The sequence below is a fragment of the Thalassophryne amazonica genome, chromosome 17 (genome assembly GCF_902500255.1).
Source record: "Thalassophryne amazonica chromosome 17, fThaAma1.1, whole genome shotgun sequence".
NCBI classification, from domain to species: Eukaryota; Metazoa; Chordata; class Actinopteri; order Batrachoidiformes; family Batrachoididae; genus Thalassophryne; species Thalassophryne amazonica.
Window position 1 is genome coordinate 65,280,895 of NC_047119.1, and position 25,235 is coordinate 65,306,129.

At 39.7% G+C, this 25,235-nt stretch overlaps 1 protein-coding gene across 2 annotated transcripts in view; it reads left to right on the forward strand.

Annotated features, from left to right (window-relative positions):
- The window catches only part of slc38a9 (solute carrier family 38 member 9), a 44,509-nt gene that overhangs the window by 17,743 nt on the left and 1,531 nt on the right, over positions 1-25,235 (forward strand). Inside the window, exons 7-14 of one of the 2 annotated variants that reach the window (XM_034192536.1) lie at positions 2,406-2,576; positions 7,336-7,395; positions 8,291-8,500; positions 11,782-11,889; positions 12,691-12,797; positions 15,606-15,719; positions 16,512-16,660; positions 24,672-24,761. In XM_034192536.1, coding sequence (XP_034048427.1) covers positions 2,406-2,576; positions 7,336-7,395; positions 8,291-8,500; positions 11,782-11,889; positions 12,691-12,797; positions 15,606-15,719; positions 16,512-16,660; positions 24,672-24,761 — 1,009 coding nt within the window. The remainder of the gene's footprint in view (positions 1-2,405; positions 2,577-7,335; positions 7,396-8,290; positions 8,501-11,781; positions 11,890-12,690; positions 12,798-15,605; positions 15,720-16,511; positions 16,661-24,671; positions 24,762-25,235) is intronic. The other variant, XM_034192537.1, reaches the window with a different exon arrangement.

The window sequence follows — 25,235 nt, forward strand, 5'->3', positions numbered from 1 at the left end:
ACGCTTACCTACAGCAGTGGGCAGAGGGCACAAAGATAGAAGCACTGGCTCACTGGCTGTGTTTGGGTTTGTGATCGTCTTTGATTCTGTTAGAAGCTTTGGCGGTGTATAAACTAAAAATTGGCTTGTTAGTAGCTGAGAGCATACGGGAGACAAAATTGAAACTTATCGGTTAGCTGTAGCTTCCAGTAGGTTTTAGGCAGTTTATTGGTTTAGCATTATAAAGATAACTTTCAGTTAGCTGATTACCAGTTATCATAGCTACTTTTTGGGTAGCTCCACTGGCTGTTAGTGACCATCTGGTGATCCACAGGGATTACTTTGTGCGCTTCTGTGACTGGATTCAAAGTACATGGCATTTGCAACAAATAGCCACGGAGACGTCCGAAAACAAACTACTCGTGAGTACTTGGGTTTGATGTTGCAACTAAAATCGTCCCAGCGTGCGCTTCAGTGGAATGTAGCTGATAATGTTAAGAACGGAGGCACAGATTAATTCCTTAGTTTACATAAGTGTGATGTCGCGTTATGACTCGTTTTTAAGTGATAACTGTTAATTTTGCTGCAGTCACGGGAAAAGCTGCGGCTCCAAGAAGGTTGATGTGTCCCTGCAGCCACAAATCAGCCTGTCAGTAACCATGTCTGTTGCAGGATCAGCTTTGTGCATGATTAATTATGAGTGTTGTTATCAATAAAATCTAAAAAAATACATCTGATACCGGGGGAAAACAAGTGTCTTGTCAGCTGCACAGCGCACACACACACACAGTGAGCTTCGCAGCACACATACATACACACATTCCAACTCCAAATTCACGCTCTCTCAAAGTTAAAAAAAAAAAAAGAAGAAAAAAAGTCTATCCACAAAACAGGCAAAATCCTGAACATGCCAGACTCACCGTCGTGTTATGGATTAATTTCCAAATGTAAACTTCACGTGTTCAAAGAAGTGCGCGTGCTTGAGATTGCCATGGCTGCAGCTCTGCCTCTCTTTTGATCGTGGCACGTAAAACGTCCATGAACTCCTGACTTTTTCCAATGTATCAGATCCATCTCTGTGTCCAGGCAGTCGGTTAAAAACAGTGTCAGATGTCCCGCATCCATGTACACCGCTTCAGTAACCAGCATGCACACAAACAGTGCATCACCACACTTTAGGCCAGTAGTGTGAACACAGTCTGTGCACTTGCTTCCACAACAGAAGGTTCCCAGTTTGAGAACACCTTAGGCCATTTCCATGTAAAGTGGAGTTTTATCAGGAAAGGCATCCAGTGTAAAACTGGCCAAATCAAGATTCACATCCATAGTGGATCTGTGACCCCCAAGGTGGGGAAGAGAAGTCCAAACAACTTTCTTTAATGTGGCGGCCAAGTGGTTTGTGTACTTGCTTCTAAAACAAAAGGTTCCTTGTTCAAGGCCACGTGTGCCCATTTTCCATGTAATGTGGAGTGGTGTCAGTAAGGCTGTCCAGTGTAAAACATGTGCCAAAACAACATGCATATCCATGTCTGATTTGTTGTGGCAACTCCAAGCAATAAGTTTTTTTTAATATGGTTGCAGTGTATTTTCAAGACCATTAAAAAGGCCTTAGTTTAGCCTTTTGATCAATCTTATTTTCGGTCATTGAACAACAAAGCCTGAAAACATTGTGCATTATCTTTCTGATACCACTACAAATCGTAAAAATGAAGTTTCAGTTTTCCAGAAAAGTCTTGAAATCAGAGAAGCTTCAGTACCACAGCCTTTGATTTTGGCATCGCATGATTTTATTTTATTATTCCTGCATTTTGTTCAGTCTTTTGGCTTTGATTTATTGATTTTTAAAGTTTACTGAAGCCACTTTAAGGATGTGTTTATTCTGGATCAATAACAGATTGAAGTGGCTGTTGTTTTCCTGTGTCTGGAAAGGAGTGGCTCTGGTCGCGTGTACATGCTACCCTTCATGCCTCGCAGGACTGTGCACCCGTTGGACATTAACCAAGCACACTGACAACATTACTTCATAGCAAACAATTAATAAACACATGACCTGTGTCTATGAGGGAAGACTTCGATTTTGCATGTTGTCTTTAATGGTAAACACGAGCAGACCTCAGCACTGCTGCATGGTCATCTTGGATAATTCACAGTGCATTAGGGTTATAGGTTTGTTTTTTTTTGGTTTGTTTTTTTTTCGCCATTTTTTATCAAAATTCAGATGTCATCTTTGAGTGTTAATGGTTTTACACTGTTCATATACAACATATTTTCCTGACTGTTTGGCTCTATAAAGCCATATTCAATCTCATTTGTCACCTCACTGAAAGATTTTATAACTTCAATAAAAAGTTTGCATGTTTATTTAAAATCCCAAAGAATGATGTAACACAATGATGTTTGCATTTTTTTTCTTGTCTTTTGTGCAGCATATGAAGACACATCAGAAAGGGAATTCCCTGATGTGTGTAGGTACTACTTCGGCAAGTTTGGTCAGTGTTCCAGCTTGTTCTTCTCAATGGTGTCACTTGTTGGAGCAATGGTGGTTTACTGGGTCCTCATGTCAAATTTCCTCTACAATACTGGACAGTTTATCTACAGTAAGTCACACAGTCCCCTGCTGGCACCACAGAGAATGTATAATTTAATTCTTTTCCACAAAGTCACTTTAGAGGTGGTACTTAGATGAGCTGTATGTTTCTAGCTGCACCTTGGTGTTTGTATTGCTGGTTGCACTGATGTTGTATGGAGGACATTTTAGTGAGACGAATGGTCTCACCAATTTTGGGATATATTTATTCACTCTTAAGGTGTGTTTACACATAAGCAAGACGCGTTACGAATGTAATTTTTCTGTCATTCCTGACATTCTTAACGTGACTTAACGCATCTGAATAGGTTTCTTAATAGTGCGTGTTGTTGCATGATATTCTTGATATTCATGGAGCATGTTTTTGCCTGTCAAAAAATCTTCCACGAATGTTACACACCACCCTCATTTCATCTCACGTCGTGGAGGTCGCAGCTGAGCTATTGCATCTTGATGAGTAGTGATCCTTAATAGAACGTGACAACGTTCTTAGTGGTTCCTGTGATGGTTCTTGGAGCCCAAACTGTCATGCGTTATTACGAAGTGACACGGAAACTGTCAAGTTTTGATACGACTTGTAATGTGGTGTCAAATTTCACTGCGCACCACAACAAATCAGTTTTCTGTCACGTGCACACAAAATTAAACACGGCTCCATGGCGTTCAGTTTGATGCAGTATACCAAGAGGAACAGTGACGCGAAGTCAGCGAAGTGTCGTTCCACAGTTCCTGCTGAAGCTCCTCAGGATGCTCCTGCAGGTGTTCCACCTGATGTTGTAACCGATGAGCGGGAGAACGAGTCTGAGCAACCAGAGGAGCGAGAGGAGACTCACTTGCAGCCAGACATCTCTGCACCTCCTCCAGTCCGGCAGAGGAAGAAGCGTGCGCACAATTAAACCCTGCTGCACCGCATTCAGTTTGATTGCTGACACCAAGTCTAAAAGTCTAATTTCAGTGCTCTACAGCGCGCTCCTGCAGGTGTTCCACCTGCTGCATGTGCCTGATGTTTGGGAAAACGCACGAGACGAGAGCCACATGAAGCCACACATCTGGCTCTGTCCGTCTCCTCCTCCTCCTTTCTGCGCCACTCCATGGCACAGAGCCCAACTACGCATGCAGTCACAAAGTTCTTCTGAAAAACTCGAGCGATCTGAATTGTTAGCAATGGTTGGATGAATATGGGTGTGTGTGTGTGTGTGTGGAGACAATTCACCTCGTTCACAACGTGACAGAACTTAACGATGCGCTGTTGCGTGCGCAACAACGCGGAACATTATTCTTGACCATGCGTAATGGTTCCTGATAATTCTCCAGCAACACGTGCCATTAATCGTAACGCGTGTTAACAGGTTGCAGCAGTTCCTGAGGACACCTGACGCCTCTGCCCGAATCATCACATTCGTGATCAGTGGCCAAGAATGTGTACTTCGTGGCATTCATGACTTGTCGTCATTATGTGTAAATGCAGCATTAAAGTTCAAAAAACCAACATAAAAAAACAGGCATTGCAGTTTCATAAGCAGTCTGCTGATCTGGCTCACTGCATCGACCCTGCTGATTCTTCTATACTGTGCTGCCCTTTCTTGTGTCAGATGTTTACAGAATCTTCCAGGTGTTTTATATACAGTCAGGTCCCTAAGTATTTTGGCATTGACCCATTTTTTTTTGTCAATTTTGTCTATAAGCATCCATATTTGGGTTGAAATGACACAATCATGGTGTGACTAAAGAGTAGGGGGCGCAATGTGTCACAAAACTCAGTGACTGGATCTGATTATGGTTTTTATTCACAGCTCGGCAAAAAGGGGACAAGTATAACTTTATTTTCCAATTATTAAAGAACAAGAACAAACACACAATGAAAATGAAGAGCTTTTTGCTGATGGTCCCGGATGGTTTCAAGTTGTGTAATGTTTAAATTATATTTTAAAATAAAATGTAACATTCTCATAATTTAATACCTCGCAAGCACCTCATCCGATTGCCCAATGCAATCCAGTCTGGCGTCATCAAATCCTCCTATGCAGGCACACAACTCAGCAAAAGTCTGGAAAAGTCCTTTTATTTATATAGTTCCCGGGGCTCAGTGGACTCTCAGCCACCTCAGTCATACTTGTGGTCAGCTTTGAACAACACAGGAAACCCACATTGCACATGCTTTGTCTTCAACAATATTTTGGAGTGATTCCTTCCGCAGTTGGACCTGACTTCGCATCGAGGCTGCACCAGGCTGCATTTAGTTGAATGCAAGACAGCAGAGGCTGTTTACTTTCAGCATGCTTTGTTTTGCATCAACACGCAACTGTGATTTCACAGCAACTCTGTGTTGAGATTTACACAATTATTACATTAAAAGCAAGTCACCTTTGCAATAAATTTCTGTTTCACACTATTATGTAAACTTTGCAATTAATCTGTAGTTCATTTGCATGCCAACCCGTTGGGGGCAGCTCATATAAGTCACGGGTCACCTGCTGTGCATTACACCACTACTGAAGAGTACTTTCAGTTTTAATTCAGGGTTTAAAGGATTATCAGAAATTATGCATTAACCTTTTAGAAATTACCCAATGACCGCATGTCACTGGGTAAGAAAGGTGAGGATGGAAGGGAAGGAGGTGGGGAGGATGATGAGAACAGCTGTGACTGGCTGGTGAACTCGGCCACCCTGCGACCATGTGAGGAAATGACAGCCGCACTTTGCACCTGATTTGCTAGACTTCTCTGCGATACTCAGCTGCTGGTTATACCGCCTGGCTACTGCAGTTCTCCATGCTCCCTCCCGACATAATACCAGCCAAAACACAGTGCAATGACATCACCTCCAAAATGTTTGAAGGGGTGAAAAATGCAATCCAATCTTCTTATTTATTTTTTAAAACGCTGAAAGTTTAAGCAGTTTCCCTTAACACGGGGGAAAACACGAAAGTCTCTTCGGTTTGTGCAAAAAAAAAAAAAAAAAGCGAGAGAGGGAAAGAAGTCTGAGGTAAATGAGGTTCAGAGATAACCACTTTGTAAAGAATAAAAGTTAAACAGGTGCACTGGAAAATGTGTTTACCCCAAATCAGACACAGATTGAGTCCAGATTAAAAAAAAAAACCCTCTGCTGCTTCTCTGTTTCACTGAGAAGAGAGAACGTTTTTCTCCACTCCTCTGATTATGCTGATCCATGAGCTTGAGTTTTTTTTTTTTTTTTTTTTTTTTTTTTTTTTTTTTTGGTGCCCCCACAGGCACTTTGGTGCCCTACGTGCAGTGCGTGATGAGCGTGTGCAGAACGACGGCATTGGCAGCAAATGTTGTACATGCTGGTTGTTGTGTATTTCTCTTTGAAATCTGAGTAAAATAGGTCGTTTCAGACATTGTTCAGATGAACATTGTACTTTGATTAAAACAATGATTGCAGAGGGGAAAACATGTAAAAGAAGTGCAGAAAATGATAGATTGCTCAGCTAAAATGAGCTCAAGTGCTTTAAATTGGCAACAGAACCAGAAAGACATGGAAAAAATGGAAAACCGCTATTCAAATGGATCAAAGAATAACTCAAATGGCGAAGACTCAACCAATGATCAGCTCCAGAGTGATCACAGAAGGTCTAAAGTTACCTGTGAGTACTGTAACAATCAGAAGACACCGATGTGAAGCCAACCTAAGGGCAAGACGCCCCAACAAAGTCCCATAGTGGAAAAAACGTGCTGAGGAGATCACAATTTCACAAAGAACACACTGACTGGCCTAAAGAGAAATGGTGCAACATGTTGTGGACTGATGAAATATAAATTGTTGTTTTTGGGGTCTAGGGGCTGCAGACAGTTTGTCAGATGACCCCCAAAAACTGATTTCAAGCCACAGGACACTGTGAAGACAGTGAAGCATGGTGTGGCAAGCATCAGGATATGGGGATGTTTCTCATAGTATGGTGTTGGGCCTATTTATTACATACCAGGGATCATGGAACAGTCCGAATGCATCAAAGTACCCGAAGAGTAAAAACCCTTGAAATGGATGCTTCAATAAGATAATGACCCCAAACACACCAGCAAGCGAGCAGGATCTTGGTTGCCTGACAAACAAGATTAGTGTTATGGAGCAGCTAGCCCAATCCCTGGACCTTAATCCAATCAAAAACTTGTGGGTGACATCAAAAATCCTGTTTCTGAGGTAAAACCAAGACATGCAGAGGAATTGTGGTCCAATCGTCTTGGGCTGGAATGCCTGTTCACAGTTGCCAGAAGTTGGTCGACTCCATGCTACACAGATGTGAAGCAGTTCTCAGAAACAGTGGTTGTACAACTAAATATTAGTTCAGTGATTCACAGGGAAGAAAGGTCTTCAAGCATTGTTTAGTTTATACTGTAAATGTTTGAGTTTGTAAAGAAAAATGCACACAGTATTATTTTTGAACAGCCGAACATTCCCTTTTCTTCACTTTCTCTAAAGTTATATCAAATTTAATAAATTTGTTCTTCATATTGTGTTTTGGAATAGAATATGTAGTGTTCCCAATGCATTTGCGTGTACGGAAATAAAAACCATTATAAGGATTTTGAGCATTATCTGACTCAACTGACACAACTACAGCCGATACAGTCACTCTCTTTTAATGTCTAAAAACAAAACAAACAGAAAAACAACCTGTTGAGTTTGATATTCAGTCTTCAAGCAATGATTTGGTAAAATGCCACAGCGAGAGATGATATATTTCTGATAAACATGTTTTGATACAATGAATTTTTGTCTTCATCTTTTTTTTTTTAACTCTTCTCTGCAGATTATGCTCATAATGTCAGTGTATCAGATTCACAGTTTGGGACCAATGGCTCAGATAGAGGTAGGCTTTCTTTTTCTTTTTATCTGAAAAGAAGTGACTATATGGTGTTTAAAATAAAACATGATTTATCACATAGGGAAATTTATGAAATCTAAAGGATTGTGTTGTCAGTCCAGAAAAAGATTATATCCTATACAGCAAAGCATACTCGTATTTCACACAGTTAACATGTGGATCAGTGTATTTTAATTTTACAACAGACCATCTAAGACCACAATTTCACAGCTTTTTAATTTGTTTTAACATGGTTGATATATTTTTGCCACAACAGAACATTGTTTTGATGCTTGAGCTGCTTATTTAATCTTGTATGTTTTTACTTGGTTGGCCAGGTATGATTTAAAGATTGGTATCAGTTGGTTTATTATTAGTAGTAGCAGTACACATGTACTGTGTGTTTCTAGTGTCCTTCATACTGTAAATATAAAAACAACAAATCCTTATGGGGAATGTAATGTTGGCGGTCAGCCAGAAGGAACACAGAGAGGCGCGCACTGTACGCTGCCACAAACAAATGCTGAAATGCCAGAAAATGTACCACAAAAGTAATGAATGATGTGAAGTAGTCCTGCCGCTGGTCTGCTTCTGGTGTGTCATCTGTGGATAGTACATCAGTTCCATGGCAGTGATGGATCCATTGTACATCTGGCACTTCTTGCATCTCATAGCCTTAGTAAGTTTTCAGACAGGTTGTGTAACTATTTTGTGGCCTGTAATCTAGCAATACTATGTCCTATTCCATATCATGAATCCCATATCTGTTTATCTGTGTAAGGTGATAAAATGTACATGTTGTGCTTCTGTGGCTTAATCAGATATTGGGGAAAAAAATATCTATATAATAATTTTTCGTTAAACTGTCAAGAGAGTAACACATTACTGACTTCTTCACCAGTCATCTGTCCATACCCACAAACTAAACCTGGGGGGAACTTCAACGTCAGTGTGTCCTACATTGATAGCAGTGCCAGCAATTCCTCAGATTTGGACTCTTTTCATTACTGGTGGAGCAAGACAAACACCATTCCACTCTACCTCATCATCCTGCTGCTGCCACTACTATGTTTCCGATCAGCTTCCTTCTTTGCAAGGTTCACCTTCTTCGGTAAGAAGACAGAACGGGAGTACAACAAAATGAAACTATGCAGGCTGATGTTGTGCATATAGAACAGACAGTACCTATAAAAAGTGCTTACTTTTTGGTTATAGTGTTAATCCACATTTTTTGATATTGTGACAGATATCACTGAACAGAAACGAAAACTTCAAATCTGATGGGGGAAAAAGAAATTAAAAGCCACAAGTCAGGGATATATTAAAACTGAAAATGTGGTGTTTATTTCTGATAGAGTGGGCCATACTGATTGATTTGAGGGTGGTTTTAAGTTGATACTCCATGAGCAGATCCAGCATGATTTGTGGTGCCCATTTTTGGTCTCTGGCAATGGTACTACACTACAAAAAATTTCATAAAAATCAATCAAAAATACATTATATCATGCTTACCATATTTTGACTTGTTTTATTTTGTTACCTGGGGCAGACCTTCATTTCTTTGTATTTGCAAGTATTTAGATCCTTGCTGGGTACACCTAGTAATTTGTTAGTTTTCCAGCTAGACTGACCCCTGTGGGCTCCCGGTCTAGTAAATACTTTAGCATTTTTTGGATAATGTTGCAGGTCTCTTGATTGCAGAAATGGATGCATATTAACTAGGGATGTGAATCATATAACAACTCATGATTCAATTAATTTCCGATTCTTGGGGTGACGATTCGATTCAGAATCAATTTTCGATTCAAAGAGCTCTGAGAAATAGTTATATTACTTAAAAAATGTTTGTTTAAGAAAATGCAGCTTTACAAGGTTAATCAAGTGATTCTAGATGTAAATTTACTCATCTGCTTTGCTCGTTCAGAGTTGGCTGGCAGTTTAGCGAAGCGCTGGTCAGTAGTCGGCAGATAATGCTGCTCCCCTCTTTTAGCTCCGGGTGATAGCGTAGCATGTGGGCTTGCAGATTTGAAGTGTTTCCTAAGTACTTGACTTTCATTTTGCACACTGCATAAGTCATGTCAAGCTCCTTCTTATGCAGCAAATAATAAAATCCAAAATGTGCAAAAACATTTGCCTTCAGCAAAGACGGTGCTGGCTGAATTAGCTTTTCATCCACCATGCTAAGCTGCAGCTCACGAATGTTTGAAGCACGCCGGACCCTCCCCTCGCGGGGACGCTGTAGTACGGAAGCCGTTGCCTGACAAACAGTACACGCAGCGAGTAAGCAAGAAAATGTTTTAAAAAATGCTTTTTAAAAATTGATTCTTGGACATTATGGATAGATTCAGTCGTAATAAATAAAAATCGCAATTCGGATGTGAATTGATTTCCCCTTTGCTGAGATAATCCATCCCACCTCACAGGTGTGCCATACCAAGATGCTGATTAGACACCATGATTAGTGCACAGGTGTGCCTTAGACTGTCCACAATAAAAGGCCACTCTGAAAGGTGCAGTTTTATCACACAGCACAATGCCACAGATGTCGCAAGATTTGAGGGAGCGTGCAATTGGCATGCTGACAGCAGGAATGTCAACCAGAGCTGTTGCTCGTGTATTGAATGTTCATTTCTCTACCATAAGCAGTCTCCAAAGGCATTTCAGAGAATTTGGCAGTACATCCAACCAGCCTCACAACCGCAGACCACGTGTAACCACACCAGCCCAGGACCTCCACATCCAGCATGTTCACCTCCAAGATTGTCTGAGATCAACCACTCGGACAGCTGCTGAAACAGTCGGTTTGCATAACCAAAGAATTTCTGCACAAATTGTCAGAAACCGTCTCAGGGAAGCTCATCTGCATGCTCGTCGTCCTCATCGGAGTCTCGACCTGACTCCAGTTCGTCGTCGTGACCGACTTGAGTGGGCAAATGCTCACATTCGCTGGCGTTTGGCATGGTGGAGAGGTGTTCTCTTCATGGATGAATCCCGGTTCACACTGTTCAGGGCAGATGGCAGACAGCGTGTGTGGCGTCGTGTGGGTGAGCGGTTTTCTGATGTCAATGTTGTGGATCGAGTGGCCCATGGTGGCGGTACGGTTATGGTATGGGCAGGCGTCTGTTATGGATGAAGAACACAGGTGCATTTTATTGATGGCATTTTGAATGCACAGAGATACCGTGACGAGATCCTGAGGCCCATTGTTGTGCCGTACATCCAAGAACATCACCTCATGTTGCAGCAGGATAATGCACGGCCCCATGTTGCAAGGATCTGTACACAATTCTTGGAAGCTGAAAATGTCCCAGTTCTTGCATGGCCGGCATACTCACCGGACATGTCACCCATTGAGCATGTTTGGGATGCTCTGGACCGGCGTATACGACAGTGTGTACCAGTTCCTGCAAATATCCAGCAACTTTGCACAGCCATTGAAGAGGAGTGGACCAACATTCCACAGGCCACAATTGACAACCTGATCAACTCTATGCGAAGGAGATGTGTTGCACTGCATGAGACAAATGGTGGTCACACCAGATACTGACTGGTATCCCCCCAAATAAAACAAAACTGCACCTTTCAGAGTGGCATTTTATTGTGGGCAGTCTAAGGCACACCCGTGCACTAATCATGGTGTCTAATCAGCATCTTGATATGGCACACCTGTGAGGTGGGATGGATTATCTCAACAAAGGAGAAGTGCTCACTATCACAGATTTAGACTGGTTTGTGAACAATATTTGAGGGAAATGGTGATATTGTGTATGTGGAAAAAGTTTTAGACCTTTGAGTTCATCTCATACAAAATGGGAGCAAAACCAAAAGTGTTGCGTTTATAAGTTGACCACACAATAAACACTTTTCAAATATCCCGTTAAGGTACATTTAGAACAGATAGTTTTATATATATATATATATATATATAAATATATATATAAATAAAACTATATATATATATATATATATATATATATATATATAAATAAAACTATATATACGTATATATAAGCAGTCCTCGTAATACAGTGAGGAAAATAAGTATTTGAACACCCTGCGATTTTTGCAAGTTCTCCCACTTAGAAATCATGGAGGGGTCTGAAATTTTCATCTTAGGTGCATGTGCACTGTGAGAGACATATTCTAAAAAAAAATCACAATGTATGATTTTTTTTTTTTTATTATTTATTTGTATGTTACTGCTGCAAATAAGTATTTGAACACCTGTGAAAATCAGTGTTAATATTTGGTACAGTAGCCGTTTGCAATTACAGAGGTCAAATGTTTCCTGTAGTTTTTCACCAGGTTTGCACACACTGCAGCAGGGATTTTGGTCCAGTCCTGTGTGTATGTGTGTATAATACTTTAACTATCCTTTTTGTTTTTGTCCAGGCACCATATCCGTGGTCTACCTGATAGTCCTGGTCTCCATTAAAACTGCTCGCCTTGGCTTCCACTTGGAGTTCCACTGGTTCCATGCACCCAAGTCCTTTGTTCCAGGTGAACTATGTGCATATAATTCTTCAGGTCTTTCACTTTATTGCTTTCCACAGTAACTTTAATTTTCAGTTGCCTCCTTAAAGTGCAATAATAAAAATTAAACATATTCTGTGGTTGATTTTACTCAAAACTCAATTATTTTATGTGTTTCTTCAACTTAGTGTTTCCCATAAATTGGAGAAATGAGGTATAATTATTAAAACTGAATAGTACCTGCAGGAGACTGAAAAATTGACCCTTAATCCCAATTTCCTATGAACTGAAAATCCAACAGTATGAACAGTTCATTGTATGAGTTCCAGTGACTCTCCCAGTTTACTGCTGTCAGTGTGCTTCTGGGTGCAGCACCTGGTTGTTGCACACAAACAGTTTCATTTATGGTTTCCTGCTGGGCTACATTGTAAAAGCCACAAGAACTAAAGAAGCACTGCTGTGACTTACCTGTCATGACACTTTCCAGTAGTGTCCAGAATGTTGTAAAGTCATTAAACCTTGAACAGGAGTTCTTTCAGTCTGGATGAAAAGCTCTCCTCCTCCATGCAACCAAAAGGCATGCTCAGCATTATTCAGAGAGGAAACAAACACCACTTTGTTACACCTCAGTAAAACCATGTAGAGCTTTCTTTTTGTCTTTATTTGACCACTTCATCCTGTTTTTCCTTCTTTCCCTGTAATGAGGGTGGATATGATAATATGCATACTTCTGAACATAAAATTATTCTGTGAGCTCTACAGTCAGGAATGTAAAGTGCCACAAATTGTGTAACATCACTTTTTTTTTTCTCTTTCTGTCATTCCCAGAGTTCCGACTGCTCTTCCCTCAGCTGACCGGTGTTCTCACTCTGGCTTTCTTCATTCACAACTGCGTCATCACATTAATGAAGAACAATAAGCATCAAGAGAACAATGTGAGCCTTGTGCACCCCGACATATATTCACCCTGCACAGCAACCAGACACTTTATTAAGTCTGAAGTAGCAATGTGTCATACCAATAGAAATTCCCAATCGAGATAAAAAAAACACATTAAGATACAATTGTGTTAGTGTGCATAATAACAAACACAAAAACACATTTCTTGAGCAGAGAATAGATTTTGGTTGCTCAGAGACGTATGCAGATCCAGAAGAATAATGTCTTCACTGTATGAACTGACAAAATTATTTACAGTGCATCCAGAAAGTATTCACAGAGCTTCACCTTTTCCACATTTTACGTTACACCCTTATTACAAAATGAATGAAATTTATTTTTTTCCTCAAAATTTTACACACGGGTGATTCTTTAACTACGGGGACTATTGGCCTTGTAAATGTAATTTCCACCACACCATTGCCTTACAATATAAAGCGCCTTGGGGCAACTGTTTGTTGTGATTTGGCGCTATATAAATGTGCTCTCATGTCACTGTTTATCTCCATAGAAACTACCCAAACAATCTTTCATACAAACTGTTTAAAGGGACATTACAGTGTTGTGGTGGAAATTACGGCAATAGTGTGGGACAACTACATTTTGTTTAAAAAAAATCACAACAGTTGTATGACATTGAATACCCCAATTATGTTTTGATTATTTTACTGATATTTTATTCAGAGATATTTTAAAACATTAGAAAAAACGTTTCTTTATCATTCATTTTTATCATTGAAGATCATACGTCTGGGTGTGGGACAAGCACAAAACGGCAATATTTGCATATAATGATGCTGAAAAAAGGTGAAAAAGTCATCATAGACTACTAGAACAAATTTCTTAACACACTTTCATTGTAAAGATAACTATAAAAGTGTGAAATTTCCCCTTTTTTCTGTTTTTCATACAATATGATCAAAGGACATAATAAGTGCCCGTAGTCTAAGAATCACCCACACATGCCCCATAATGCCAAACTGAAATGAGGCTTTTTTTTTTTTAAGATTTTTGCAAATTTATTAAAAATAAAAATACTAGGAAATTACATCCTGTTTTCACTGACCATCCTTGAGATGTTTCCATGGCTTAATGGGAGTCCAGCTGGGATACATTCATTTGATTGGACATGATTTGGAAAGACACACACCTGTCTACATATAAGGTCCCACAGTTGACAGCATGTCAGAGCACAAACCAAGCATGAAGTCACAGGAATTGTCTTTAGACCTTTAGAATTGTCTCAAGGCACAAATCTGGGGAATGGTAAAGAAACATTTCTGCTGCTTTGAAGGTCCCAATGAGCACAGTGGCCTCCATCATCCATAAATGGAAGAAGATTGGATCCACCAGGACTCTTCCTAGAGCTGGCCGCACATCTAAACTGAACGATTGGTGGAGAAGGGCCTTAGTCAGGGAGGTGACCAAGAACCCGATGGTCACTGTGTCAGAGCTTCAGCATTCCTCTGTGGAGAGAGGAGAACTTTCCAGAAGGTCAACCATTTCTGCAGCAATCCACCAATCAGACCTGTATGGTAGAGTGGCCAGATGGAAACCATTCCTTAGTAAAAGGCACATGCCAGCCCACTTGGAGTGTGCCGAAAGACACCTGGAAGACTCTCAGACCATGAGAAACAAACTTCTCTGGTCTGAGACAAAGATTGAGCATTTTGGCGTGAATGCCAGGTGTCATGTTTGGAGGAAACCAGGCACCATCCCTACAGTGAAGCATGGTGGTGGCAGCATCATGCTGTGGGGATGTTTTTCAGTGGCAGGAACTGGGAGACGAGTCAGGATTGAGGGAAAGATGAATGCAGCAATGTACAGAGACATCCTGAATGAAAACCTGCTCCAGAGTGCTCTTGACCTCAGACTGGTTTCCCCATCTTTCAGCAGGACAATGACCCTAAGCACATAGCCAAGATATCAAAGGAGTGGCTTCAGGACAACTCTGTGAATGTCCTTGAGTGGCCCAGCCAGAGCCCAGATCTGAAGCTGATTGAACATCTCTGGAGAGATCTGAAAATGACTGTGCACCGATGCTACCCAGCCAACCTGATGGACTGCAAAGAGGAATGGACAAACTGCCCAAAGATAGGTGTGCCAAGCTTGTGGCATCATATTCAAGAAGACCTGAGGCTAAAATTGCTGCCAAACATGCATCAACAAAGTATTGAGCAAAGGGTGTGAATACATATGTAGATGTGATTATATTTTGTTTATTTTGAATACATTTACAACAATTTCAGAAACATTTTTTTCATATTGTCATTATGGGGTCTTGTGAGTAGAAGTTTGAGAGGAAAAAAAAAGAATTTACTCCATTTTGGAATAAGGCTGCAACATAAAATGTGGAAAAAGTGAAGCACTGTGAATATTTTCTGGATGTACTGTATCTCATACCCATGAATAAGATAAATTCCAAAAACTGTGGGAACGGATTATATATTGGTTATATACCATTTATTCTGTTTCTTCTTCCTCCTCACAGCCCCTCTGGGGCTCTTTGGATTTGGTAAGAAGACCTTCAAGTGTGCACCTTGGAATTCTGGTAGACATTGGCCACATGAGTGTAATGAACAGTACTTTTTCCATGTCATTTATATTGTTTTCTTCAAACATCCCATGAAATCCTGTGTGAAGTTGTACCTCATAGGGTGTCTGTGTCCTGTTGTGCTATCCCACTGAGGTTGAGATCTTTGCTGTTGTTCTCTGAAGTGATGAAGTGAGTTATCAGTGGTGGTCGCAGTTTATTAGCCTCAAAGGACGTGCAAGTTTACAGGTAAATCTTTCTTTCTGATCAGGTGCGTGACCTGTCTGTGGCTTATCTTCTTGTCGGTCTAACGTATCTGTATGTGGGAGTGTTGGTCTTTGCTGCCTTTCCCACACCTCCCCTGTTTAAAGACTGCATCCAGCCGGTAAGATGGCCTTTTTTTCATGTGTTGTATCTTCATTGTTTTATTGTGTTCCTCAGGTGAGTGGATATTTTGGATTCACTGCTTTTACACTCCTTCAGTCTGGTTTGGGGTAGTGTAGGACTCACCCTGTCTGCTCATCTGTCTGTCCGTGAGACTTGTAAGAGTCACTCCTCCTAAACCAGTGTTTGGATCTCAGTGAAACTTCAGACTTTGGGAGCACACTATGTGAAGATGTCAAAAGAAATTTGTGAGCACAAATCAGCTATAACAGCAGAGCAGAAAAGGACATATTTTGACCTTTTAACATGAGGAAGTTGATGTGACAAACATTCTTCATGAAACAAGCATCCAGTTTAAAAAATGGTAATTGCATTTTTATTGTCAGTCACACTGTTTTGACTACAGTGGGACAGTGCAGTGTGATTTATTTATTTAGAATGCAGTTTTGTGTGCTTACATGATTGCACCAGGTTATATCAGGGTTTCAGTTGGAATTCAGTTTGTGCAGATGTAGTTTGTTAATCCCTTGTTAAGACTCCCTCAGGGAAATTGAGGTTCCAGCAGCATTGTATAGCAGCACACAGTATCAAAAGTGAAAGTAAAAAAGAAAAAACAGTTTGAAGTATAAATACACTATGAATACTAGACATACTGATCCGTACTGGTTTACTGGCTACTACTGTTCCTCTCATTCCTGACCTCTGTCTTCCTGTTACTCCTCCACCCCCTGGAAAAAAAGAACATCAGGAGAACGGCTTCACTACACTCACAGCTTGCTTCTTCCCCCTGTAGAACTTTTTGGATAACTTTCCAAGCACTGACGTGATGGTTTTTGTGGCTCGGGCTTGCCTCCTCTTCCAGATGGTCACAGTCTACCCACTGCTCGGATACCTGGTACGGGTCCAGGTGATGGGTCAGATCTTTGGCAACCCTTACCCCAGGTAAGACCTTCTGCATCACTCAACAACATTTTGGTTTTAAGTTATTCTGAAGGCATGTAAAATCTGGAGCTGTTAGACTGACCTGCCGTTTCATTACCACTTAAATCAGTCTGACATTATTTGTGTCTCATGTCACGGCTGCTGTACAGATGACCTGCCACCGTGGATCTTGAAAGTGTTTTCAGAGAAAATCCAACATTATGACATTATTTCTTCTAATCCACATAGTTTAGCTTTTGAATGACATAACATAAAACAACATTTCAGTGACGTGTCAGTGCTGTCATAAAAAAAAAGTGACACACTCCTCTGCAAGGTGAGCACAGAAGAAATGCGTGATAAATACTGAATCCTTTTTGGGGTAATTATTTTTGTTTGTGCTGAGTAAAGTGTTCTGCTGCCTTCATACGGCAGAGGTCGAAGTGTTGCATTCATCCTCTGTCTTGTATATGACAAGGGTGGAACCCTATGGCTCGTTCAGTCACCTTTGGTCAAATGTTGGCCTTTTCACATATACACACATCGTGTCAGTTGTAAAGTGTCACCAGGGTAGTTCATGTATGAGGGTTGGCTGAAAGGTTCTGCCTCTTACACAATTATTTCAATAACAAGCCAGATACTCACATGAATCATGTATCTACTTAAAGCTTGGAATGTTCTCTATCAGTCAGTCTCATTACTTTTCCATGTAGCCCCCCTCCCTTTCCAAACAGCTACGCCGGACACATTTTTGCATTCCTTCAGGTGCTTACACATTTGTATCATTAATGTAACGATGTCCCTTCCGGTGTTCTTTCACATTGGAAAAGCTGTGTGGCGTGTGTGGTAAGAGCTTGTAAAATTTTATCCCCTCGCGTGTGGACTAGCGTTCTTAAGCTGAAGAATTGTCTTTTCCTGGGCGAACCTACTTGAATCCTGTTTTTGAGAAGTGCCGACATATCAGTGAGAGTTGGCAGTGCTATAAGGACTACACCATCACGCCCCCACTTGATGCTGTCCATGGAGCGCCCATTACTAGGCCTGTCAGGATAATTACTATATTGACTTAACGTTCAACATATAAAGATGAACACTATAATTTTGCTTGCCTCGATATATTGCCCTTTAAGGGACTTTTTCACACCGTGACGATTTAATCGGCGTATGCCAGTGTACAACCCCAATTCTAGTGAAGTTGGGACGTTGTGTAAAATGTAAATAAAAACAATACAATGATTTGCAAATCCACCTTCATCTTATATTCAATTGAATACACCACAAAGACAAGATATTTAATGTTCAAACTGATAAACTTTATTGTTTTTGTCCAAATATTTGCTCATTTTGAAATGGATGCCTGCAACACATTTCAAAAAAGCTGGGACAGTGGTATGTTTACCACTGTGTTACATCACCTTTCCTTCTAACAACACTCAATAAGTGTTTGGGAACTGAGGACACTAATTGTTGAAGCTTTGTAGGTGGAATTCTTTCCCATTCTTGCTTGATGTACGACTTCAGTTGTTCAACAGTCCAGGGTCTCCATTGTTGTATTTTGCGCTTCATAATGCGCCACACATTTTCAATGGGCGACAGGTCTGGACTGCAGGCAGGTCAGTCTAGTACCCGCACTCTTTTACTATGAAGCCACGCTGTTGTAACACGTGCAGAATGTGGCTTGGCATTGTCTTGCTGAAATAAGCAGGGACGTCCCTGAAAAAGACGTTGCTTGGATGGCAGCATGTGTTGCTCCAAAACCTGGATGTACCTTTCAGCATTGATGGTGCCATCACAGATGTGTAAGTTGCCCATGCCATGGGCGCTAACACACCCCCATACCATCACAGATGCTGGCTTTTGAACTTTGCGCTGGTAACAATCTAGATGATCTTTTACCTCTTTTGTCCGGAAGACACGACGTCCATGATTTCCAACAATAATTTGAAATGTGGACTCATCAGACCACAGCACACTGTTCCACTTTGTGTCTGTCCATTTCAAATGAGCTCGGGCCCAGAGAAGGCAGCAGCGTTTCTGGATGATGTTGATGTATGGTTTTCACTTGGCATGGTAGAGTTTTAACTTGCACTTGTAGATGTAGCGACGAACTGTGTTAACTGACAATGGTTTTCTGAAGTGTTCCTGAGTCCACGTGGTAAGATCCTTTACACAATGATGTCTGTTTTTAATGCAGTGCCGCCTGAGGGATCGAAGGTCACGGGCATTCAATGTTGGTTTTCGGCCTTGCTGCTTATGTGTAGAAAGTTCTCCAGATTCTCTGAATCTTCTGATTATATTATGGACTGTAGATGATGGAATTCCTAAATTCCTTGCAATTGAACGTTGAGAAACATTGTTTTTAAACTGTTGAACTATTTTTTTCACGCAGTTGTTCACAAGTGGTGATCCTCACCCCATCTTTGCTTGTGAAGGCTGAGCCTTTTGGGGATGGTTCTTTTATACCCAATCATGACACTCACCTGTTTCCAAACAGGTGTTCTTTGAGCATTCATCAACTTTCCCAGTCTTTTGTTGCCCCGTCCCAACTTTTTTGAAATGTGTTGCAGGCATCCATTTCAAAATGAGCAAATATTTGCACAAAAACAATAAAAATTTATCAGTTTGAACATTAAATATCTTGTCTTTGTGGTGTATTCAATTGAATATAGGTTGAAGAGGATTTGCAAATCATTGTATTCTGTTTTTATTTACATTTTACGCAATGTCCCAACTTCACTGGAATTGGGGTTGTATATGAATTAGTATTAGATTGCAAAGATGGGGATGTTTGCCGAATAGCGATGCTGCCTACCATGATTTTAAATGTACATTGTGAGGTTGTATGCAATGTTGTCATTTGCTCAAAATCAAAGAACTTAATGCCAAAATACTGAAGGCTGTCTGGTTTGACACATCCAAAAAGAAAAAAGAAAGTGAATTCATTCCAAAAAGAAAAAAGAAAGTGAATTCATTCACTGTAGATGAAAAGTAATGTAATGAAATTCAAAAACATAATGAAAAATGAAATTTTACATTTATACCTTGTCTCTTGGTGCCTGATGCAGCTCTTTGCTGTTCCCTAGAGTATGTAAGTTTTGAACACTGCACCAATGCTGTGGCCATTCAGTACTAGGGTTATTCTTAGACTACGGGCACTTATTATGTCCTTTGATCATATTGTATGAAAAACAGAAAAAAGGAGAAATTTCACACTTTTATAGTTATCTTTACAATGAAAGTGTGTTAAGAAATTTGTTCTAGTAGTCTATGATGACTTTCACCTTTTTTCAGCATCATTATATGCAAATATTACCATTTTGTGCTTGTCCCACACCCAGACGTATGATCTTCAATGATAAAAATGAATGGTAAAGAAATGTTTTTTCTAATGTTTTAAAATATCTCTGAATAAAATAGTAAAATAATCAAAACATAATTGGGGTATTCAATGTCATACGACTGTAGTGATTTTTTTTTTAAACAAAATGTAGTTGTCCCACACTATTGCCGTAATTTCCACCATTCCACATTATTTATGATCTATGTATAACATGCAGGGGCACTGCCAGGGATTTTTGACCCCATGAAAAGAAATCTTACTGGGCCATGCCCCATATTATCTTCTCAAAATTATAATTGTTTAGGGGCCTCTCTGAGCCCCTGTCAATCATGGGCCCCCAGAATCCTTTTCTGTATTCTTCCCCTTTTTGGCACCCCTGACAACATCAAATGACATGAAATATAAGACAAGATAATGAAATATGAAACTTGCATCGTATTTGTACTTGAATTGCATAAGTTATGGCTGTTACAATAGATTAAAAAAAATCACAGCTCTTGAATCATTGTATTTTATTTCACTTTGCACAAGGTCCATTGAGAAGGGCCCATCATATTGAGAAAATTTTGTTAGCCCACAGCACCTTTTTTTTTTGAAATATGAATCACTGATTTAGGATGAACGACATATATAATAATCCTGATGTTATCATTTATCACATTTTTTCGGAGGCAATATATCGTCCGACACAATTTATCACATCAGGCCTACACACTTTTGGAAGGATTTTTGTCCTTCCATCCTTCAAAGTCCTTACCCCACATCCTGACTGTACAGACCACATTCATTTGTCAGTGAAGGTCTACAGGTGCACAACCCTCTCACCAGAGGAATTCAATTACATCATGTTTCAAATGCACATCTATATACATCGCTATGTTTTTGCCAACTGCATATGTTAAATCAAAGGTGATTCTGCACTTGCATGAAATTGTAGGCAAAAACTGTTTGGTGTATTGATAGTCAATAAGTAAAGGATTATTCTTGTACCAGTTTTACTTCAATATCTTGCTTGTTATTGAATAATCACTTTGTTGGCAGAACTTTTCAGTCGACCCTCATATATGTTCACTAATCATGTCCTGAAGAAGATTTTATTTCCACTCGTATTTCAAAACTAAATGCCCAGTCATATGGCACACGGTGATCGCTGAACGAAGGAAAAAAAAGTGACAAACCCACAAATCGTCGAGAAAAAGTGGACGAATGAGCCGGCACTTCTCCCATCACCGAAAAGCCTGTGGGTGCAGAGTGCAGAAAAGACCTAAGAAACTAAGAAAAAAAAAACAACAAAAAAAATGAAATGAATGGTGACCTTGATGCTTTGGAGCTGCAGGATCTGGTTCTCTTGATAACAGGTCTGTCTTCACTACAACAATGTGTGCACGCACATGCACGTTGCTGCCAGAGACATCTGCAACATGCATAAATAAAGTAGTTGATCAAACGTTCTTGCTGCTCTTGTTCCTGTATTAAAATGTTGTTTTTTTTTTTTGTCCCACACATGGACGAGTCACGTTCAGCTCGTCGGATCTTTAGTTATTGATCTGTTCAGATATTGTCAATGTTCGTGCAAGATGTTGAACTTGGGAGGTTGGACGAAGTTGGACAACAATCGAATGGAACACTGAGGGTACGGGAACTTTGCAAACAATGAGGAACCATCAAGACAGAAAGCAACACGGAATATGGACGAATTAAAGTTCCCGTCAGGATTCGTTCACATTTTTCAATTGTTATTTTTAATTCAATAATAATAATAATAATTTCTTTGTAAATGTACTGGCCAGTAGAATACCACACAAACACAGTTGCAAATGATGATGCAATATTAAAATGATTATTACTCTTTAAGTCACAGTGTTCTTAAAATAGTTTTGAGGTCCTGTGAGTTGTACTCTGGTGTGACTTATACACCAAAAAAATCACACATAAATACAACCTAATTTTCACATCATTAAAGTTGAAATTCATCACATATTTCATTTATTTATTTACATTTATCAGGTTTTTATCATTTTTCTACTTTTATGATGCATTAAATGTTCCTAAAATATTTGCACAGTACTGTTATCCTGTAATGCGATAACTAAGCATAACGGATGCTACAAACTGTTTCTGTACGAATTCAAATTGACTTTGTCAACATTATTGCTGTTTTTGCACTATAAATAAATAAATAAGTACATATATATATATATATATATATATATACACATACATACAGTAGTGTTCAGAATAATAGTAGTGCTGTGTGACTAAAAAGATTAATCCAGGTTTTGAGTATATTTCTTACTGTTACATGCGAAACAAGGTACCAGTAGATTCAGTAGATCCTCACAAATCCAACAAGACCAAGCATTCATGATATGCACACTCTTAAGGCTACGAAATTGGGCTATTAGTAAAAAAAAAAAAAAGTAGAACAGGGGGTGTTCACAATAATAGTGTGGCATTCAGTCAGTGAGTTTGTCAATTTTGTAGAACAAACAGGTGTGAATCAGGTGTCCCCTATTTAACGATTAAGCCAGCACCTGTTGAACATGCTTTTCTCTTTGAAAGCCTGAGGAAAATGGGATGTTCAAGACATTGTTCAGAAGAACAGCGTAGTTTGATTAAAAAGTTGATTGGAGAGGGGAAAACCTATATGCAGGTGCAAAAAATTATAGGCTGTTCATCTACAATGATCTCCAATGCTTTAAAATGGACAGAAAAACAGAGATGCGTGGAAGAAAACGGAAAACAACCATCAAAATGGATAGAAGAATAACCAGAATGGCAAAGGCTCACCCATTGATCAGCTCCAGGATGATCAAAGACAGCCTGGAGTTACCTGTAAGTGCTGTGACAGTTAGAAGAAGCCTGTGTGAAGCTAATTTATTTACAAGAATCCCCTGCAAAGTCCCGCTGTTAAATAAAAGATGTGCAGAAGAGGTTACAATTTGCCAAAGAACACATCAACTGGCCTAAAGAGAAATGGAGGAATATTTTGTGGACTGATGAGAGTAAAATTGTTCTTTTTGGGTCCAAGGGCCGCAGACAGTTTGTGAGACGACCCCCAAACTCTGAATTCAAGCCACAGTTCACAGTGAAGACAGTGAAGCATGGTGGTGCAAGCATCATGATATGGGCATGTTTCTCCTACTATGGTGTTGGGCCTATATATCGCATACCAGGTATCATGGATCAGTTTGGATATGTCAGAATACTTGAAGAGGTCATGTTGCCTTATGCTGAAGAGGACATGCCCTTGAAATGGGTGTTTCAACAAGACAATGACCCCAAGCACACTAGTAAACGAGCAAAATCTTGGTTCCAAACCAACAAAATTAATGCCTCGCAGATGTGAAGAAATCATGAAAAACTGTGGTTATACAACTAAATACTAGTTTAGTGATTCACAGGATTGATAAAAAAGCAGTTTGAACATAATAGTTTTGAGTTTGTAGTGTCAACAGCAGATACTACTATTATTGTGAACACCCCCTTTTCTACTTTTTTTTTTTTTTACTAATAGCCCAATTTCATAGCCTTAAGAGTGTGCATATCATGAATGCTTGGTCTTGTTGGATTTGTGAGAATCTACTGAATCTACTGGTACCTTGTTTCCCATGTAACAATAATAAATATACTCAAAACCTGGATTAATCTTTTTAGTCACATAGCACTACTATTATTCTGAACACTACTGTATATATACCAGACAAAGTGGTTTACTTTTCAATATGATTGGCAGATTTTTGCATTTTGACTCCTGTGTAGTCCTTAGATGACTGCAGAGTTTCTTTATAACCACTGACTCAGTAAGTGATTTCACTGATTAACGATATAGGGTCACCCAAACTTCACTAAACTGACATAATTTAGTTTCTACTGAAATCCAAGCATTATAATGTTGGATTATTTTAGAAACGTCTTGCAAAATTATATCTTATTTTAATAAAGAAAATATGTTTATCTGGGAGAATGATTGATGATTTCTTTTTAATGCCGTCTGCAAGAGGACGTGCGCGTTGGCCTGCATGACCCTTAGGAAAAACCGGAAGTTACCTTTAACCTTGGGTGATGTGCACACATGTAGCGTGCACGCTGACATCTGTGAGATGTCTTGTAAATCCCTTTAAAGGTGTTATCAGGTTACAAAAACAGTGTTTTTAGAAGTGTTCATTTCTCACTAGCTTTTACATATGAGAAAAGTTACACAGAAATGCTGCAGTTTTGGAGTGTTTTCTGCCATGTTGGATGAGCAGGCAGAGGCATTACAGTGCCTCTCTACTCTGGCTGTCACAGTGTCCTTACCAGAATCCCTTGTGCAAGTCGGAACTCCCCACATGATTTATGATGCCACTGTTATAGACTGTATTGGTTGCTAGTTCAACGCCATCTGTTTTTTTGAAAATTTAGCCTTCAGGGAAGGTTTTTATAATTTTTCTCTAGACAAATGAAAGAAGGCATGTGGCTCTGTGTCTAAGCTGTACATTATTGTGGAGGAACAATGACCTCTGCTGGCAGTGAAATGCAGAGGGATGCAACCCAACATGTTATGATGCCGCTCAAAGGAACCACCATTAATTTTTCTGTTTCTGTGCTATCACAAGACAAAATGAGAAGTGAGAAATGCCTCTAGTGCACTTTTACATTCACAGTTTTTGTTAAATTTTAATAGCAAATGTTTTTATGTTGTCTCTATAGTTTCTTCCACATTCTTGCACTGAACATCTTTGTTGTTGGAGCTGGTGTGCTGATGGCCACGTTTTATCCCAATATTGGATCCATTATACGGTATGTTGACACTTTAATTATATAGTTGCCAATCATTCAATGACCTGGTTAATTTTTACTTTACCTCAGCTATTATTATTATTTATGTTTGTCTGTTTTACAGTTTTCTAATAATCCAGAAATTTATTTGATTAATCATCACTTCTAATCAAAGTAATCAGAAACCACAGCATTTTTATTAAGGTTTATATTAAGGTGTTACAGCAGGTTGTTGGTCACATCAAGAATAGCATTAGGTTATAAAACCTGAACAGAAAACATACAGAAATCAAATCAATTTTATTTATATAGCGCCAAATCACAACAAACAGTTGCTCCAAGGCGCTTGATATTGTAAGGCAAAAGCCATACAATAATTACAGAAAAACCCCAACGGTCAAAACGACCCCCTGTGAGCAAGCACTTGGCAACAGTGGGAAGGAAAAACTCCCTTTTAACAGGAAGAAACCTCCAGCAGAACCAGGCCCAGGGAGG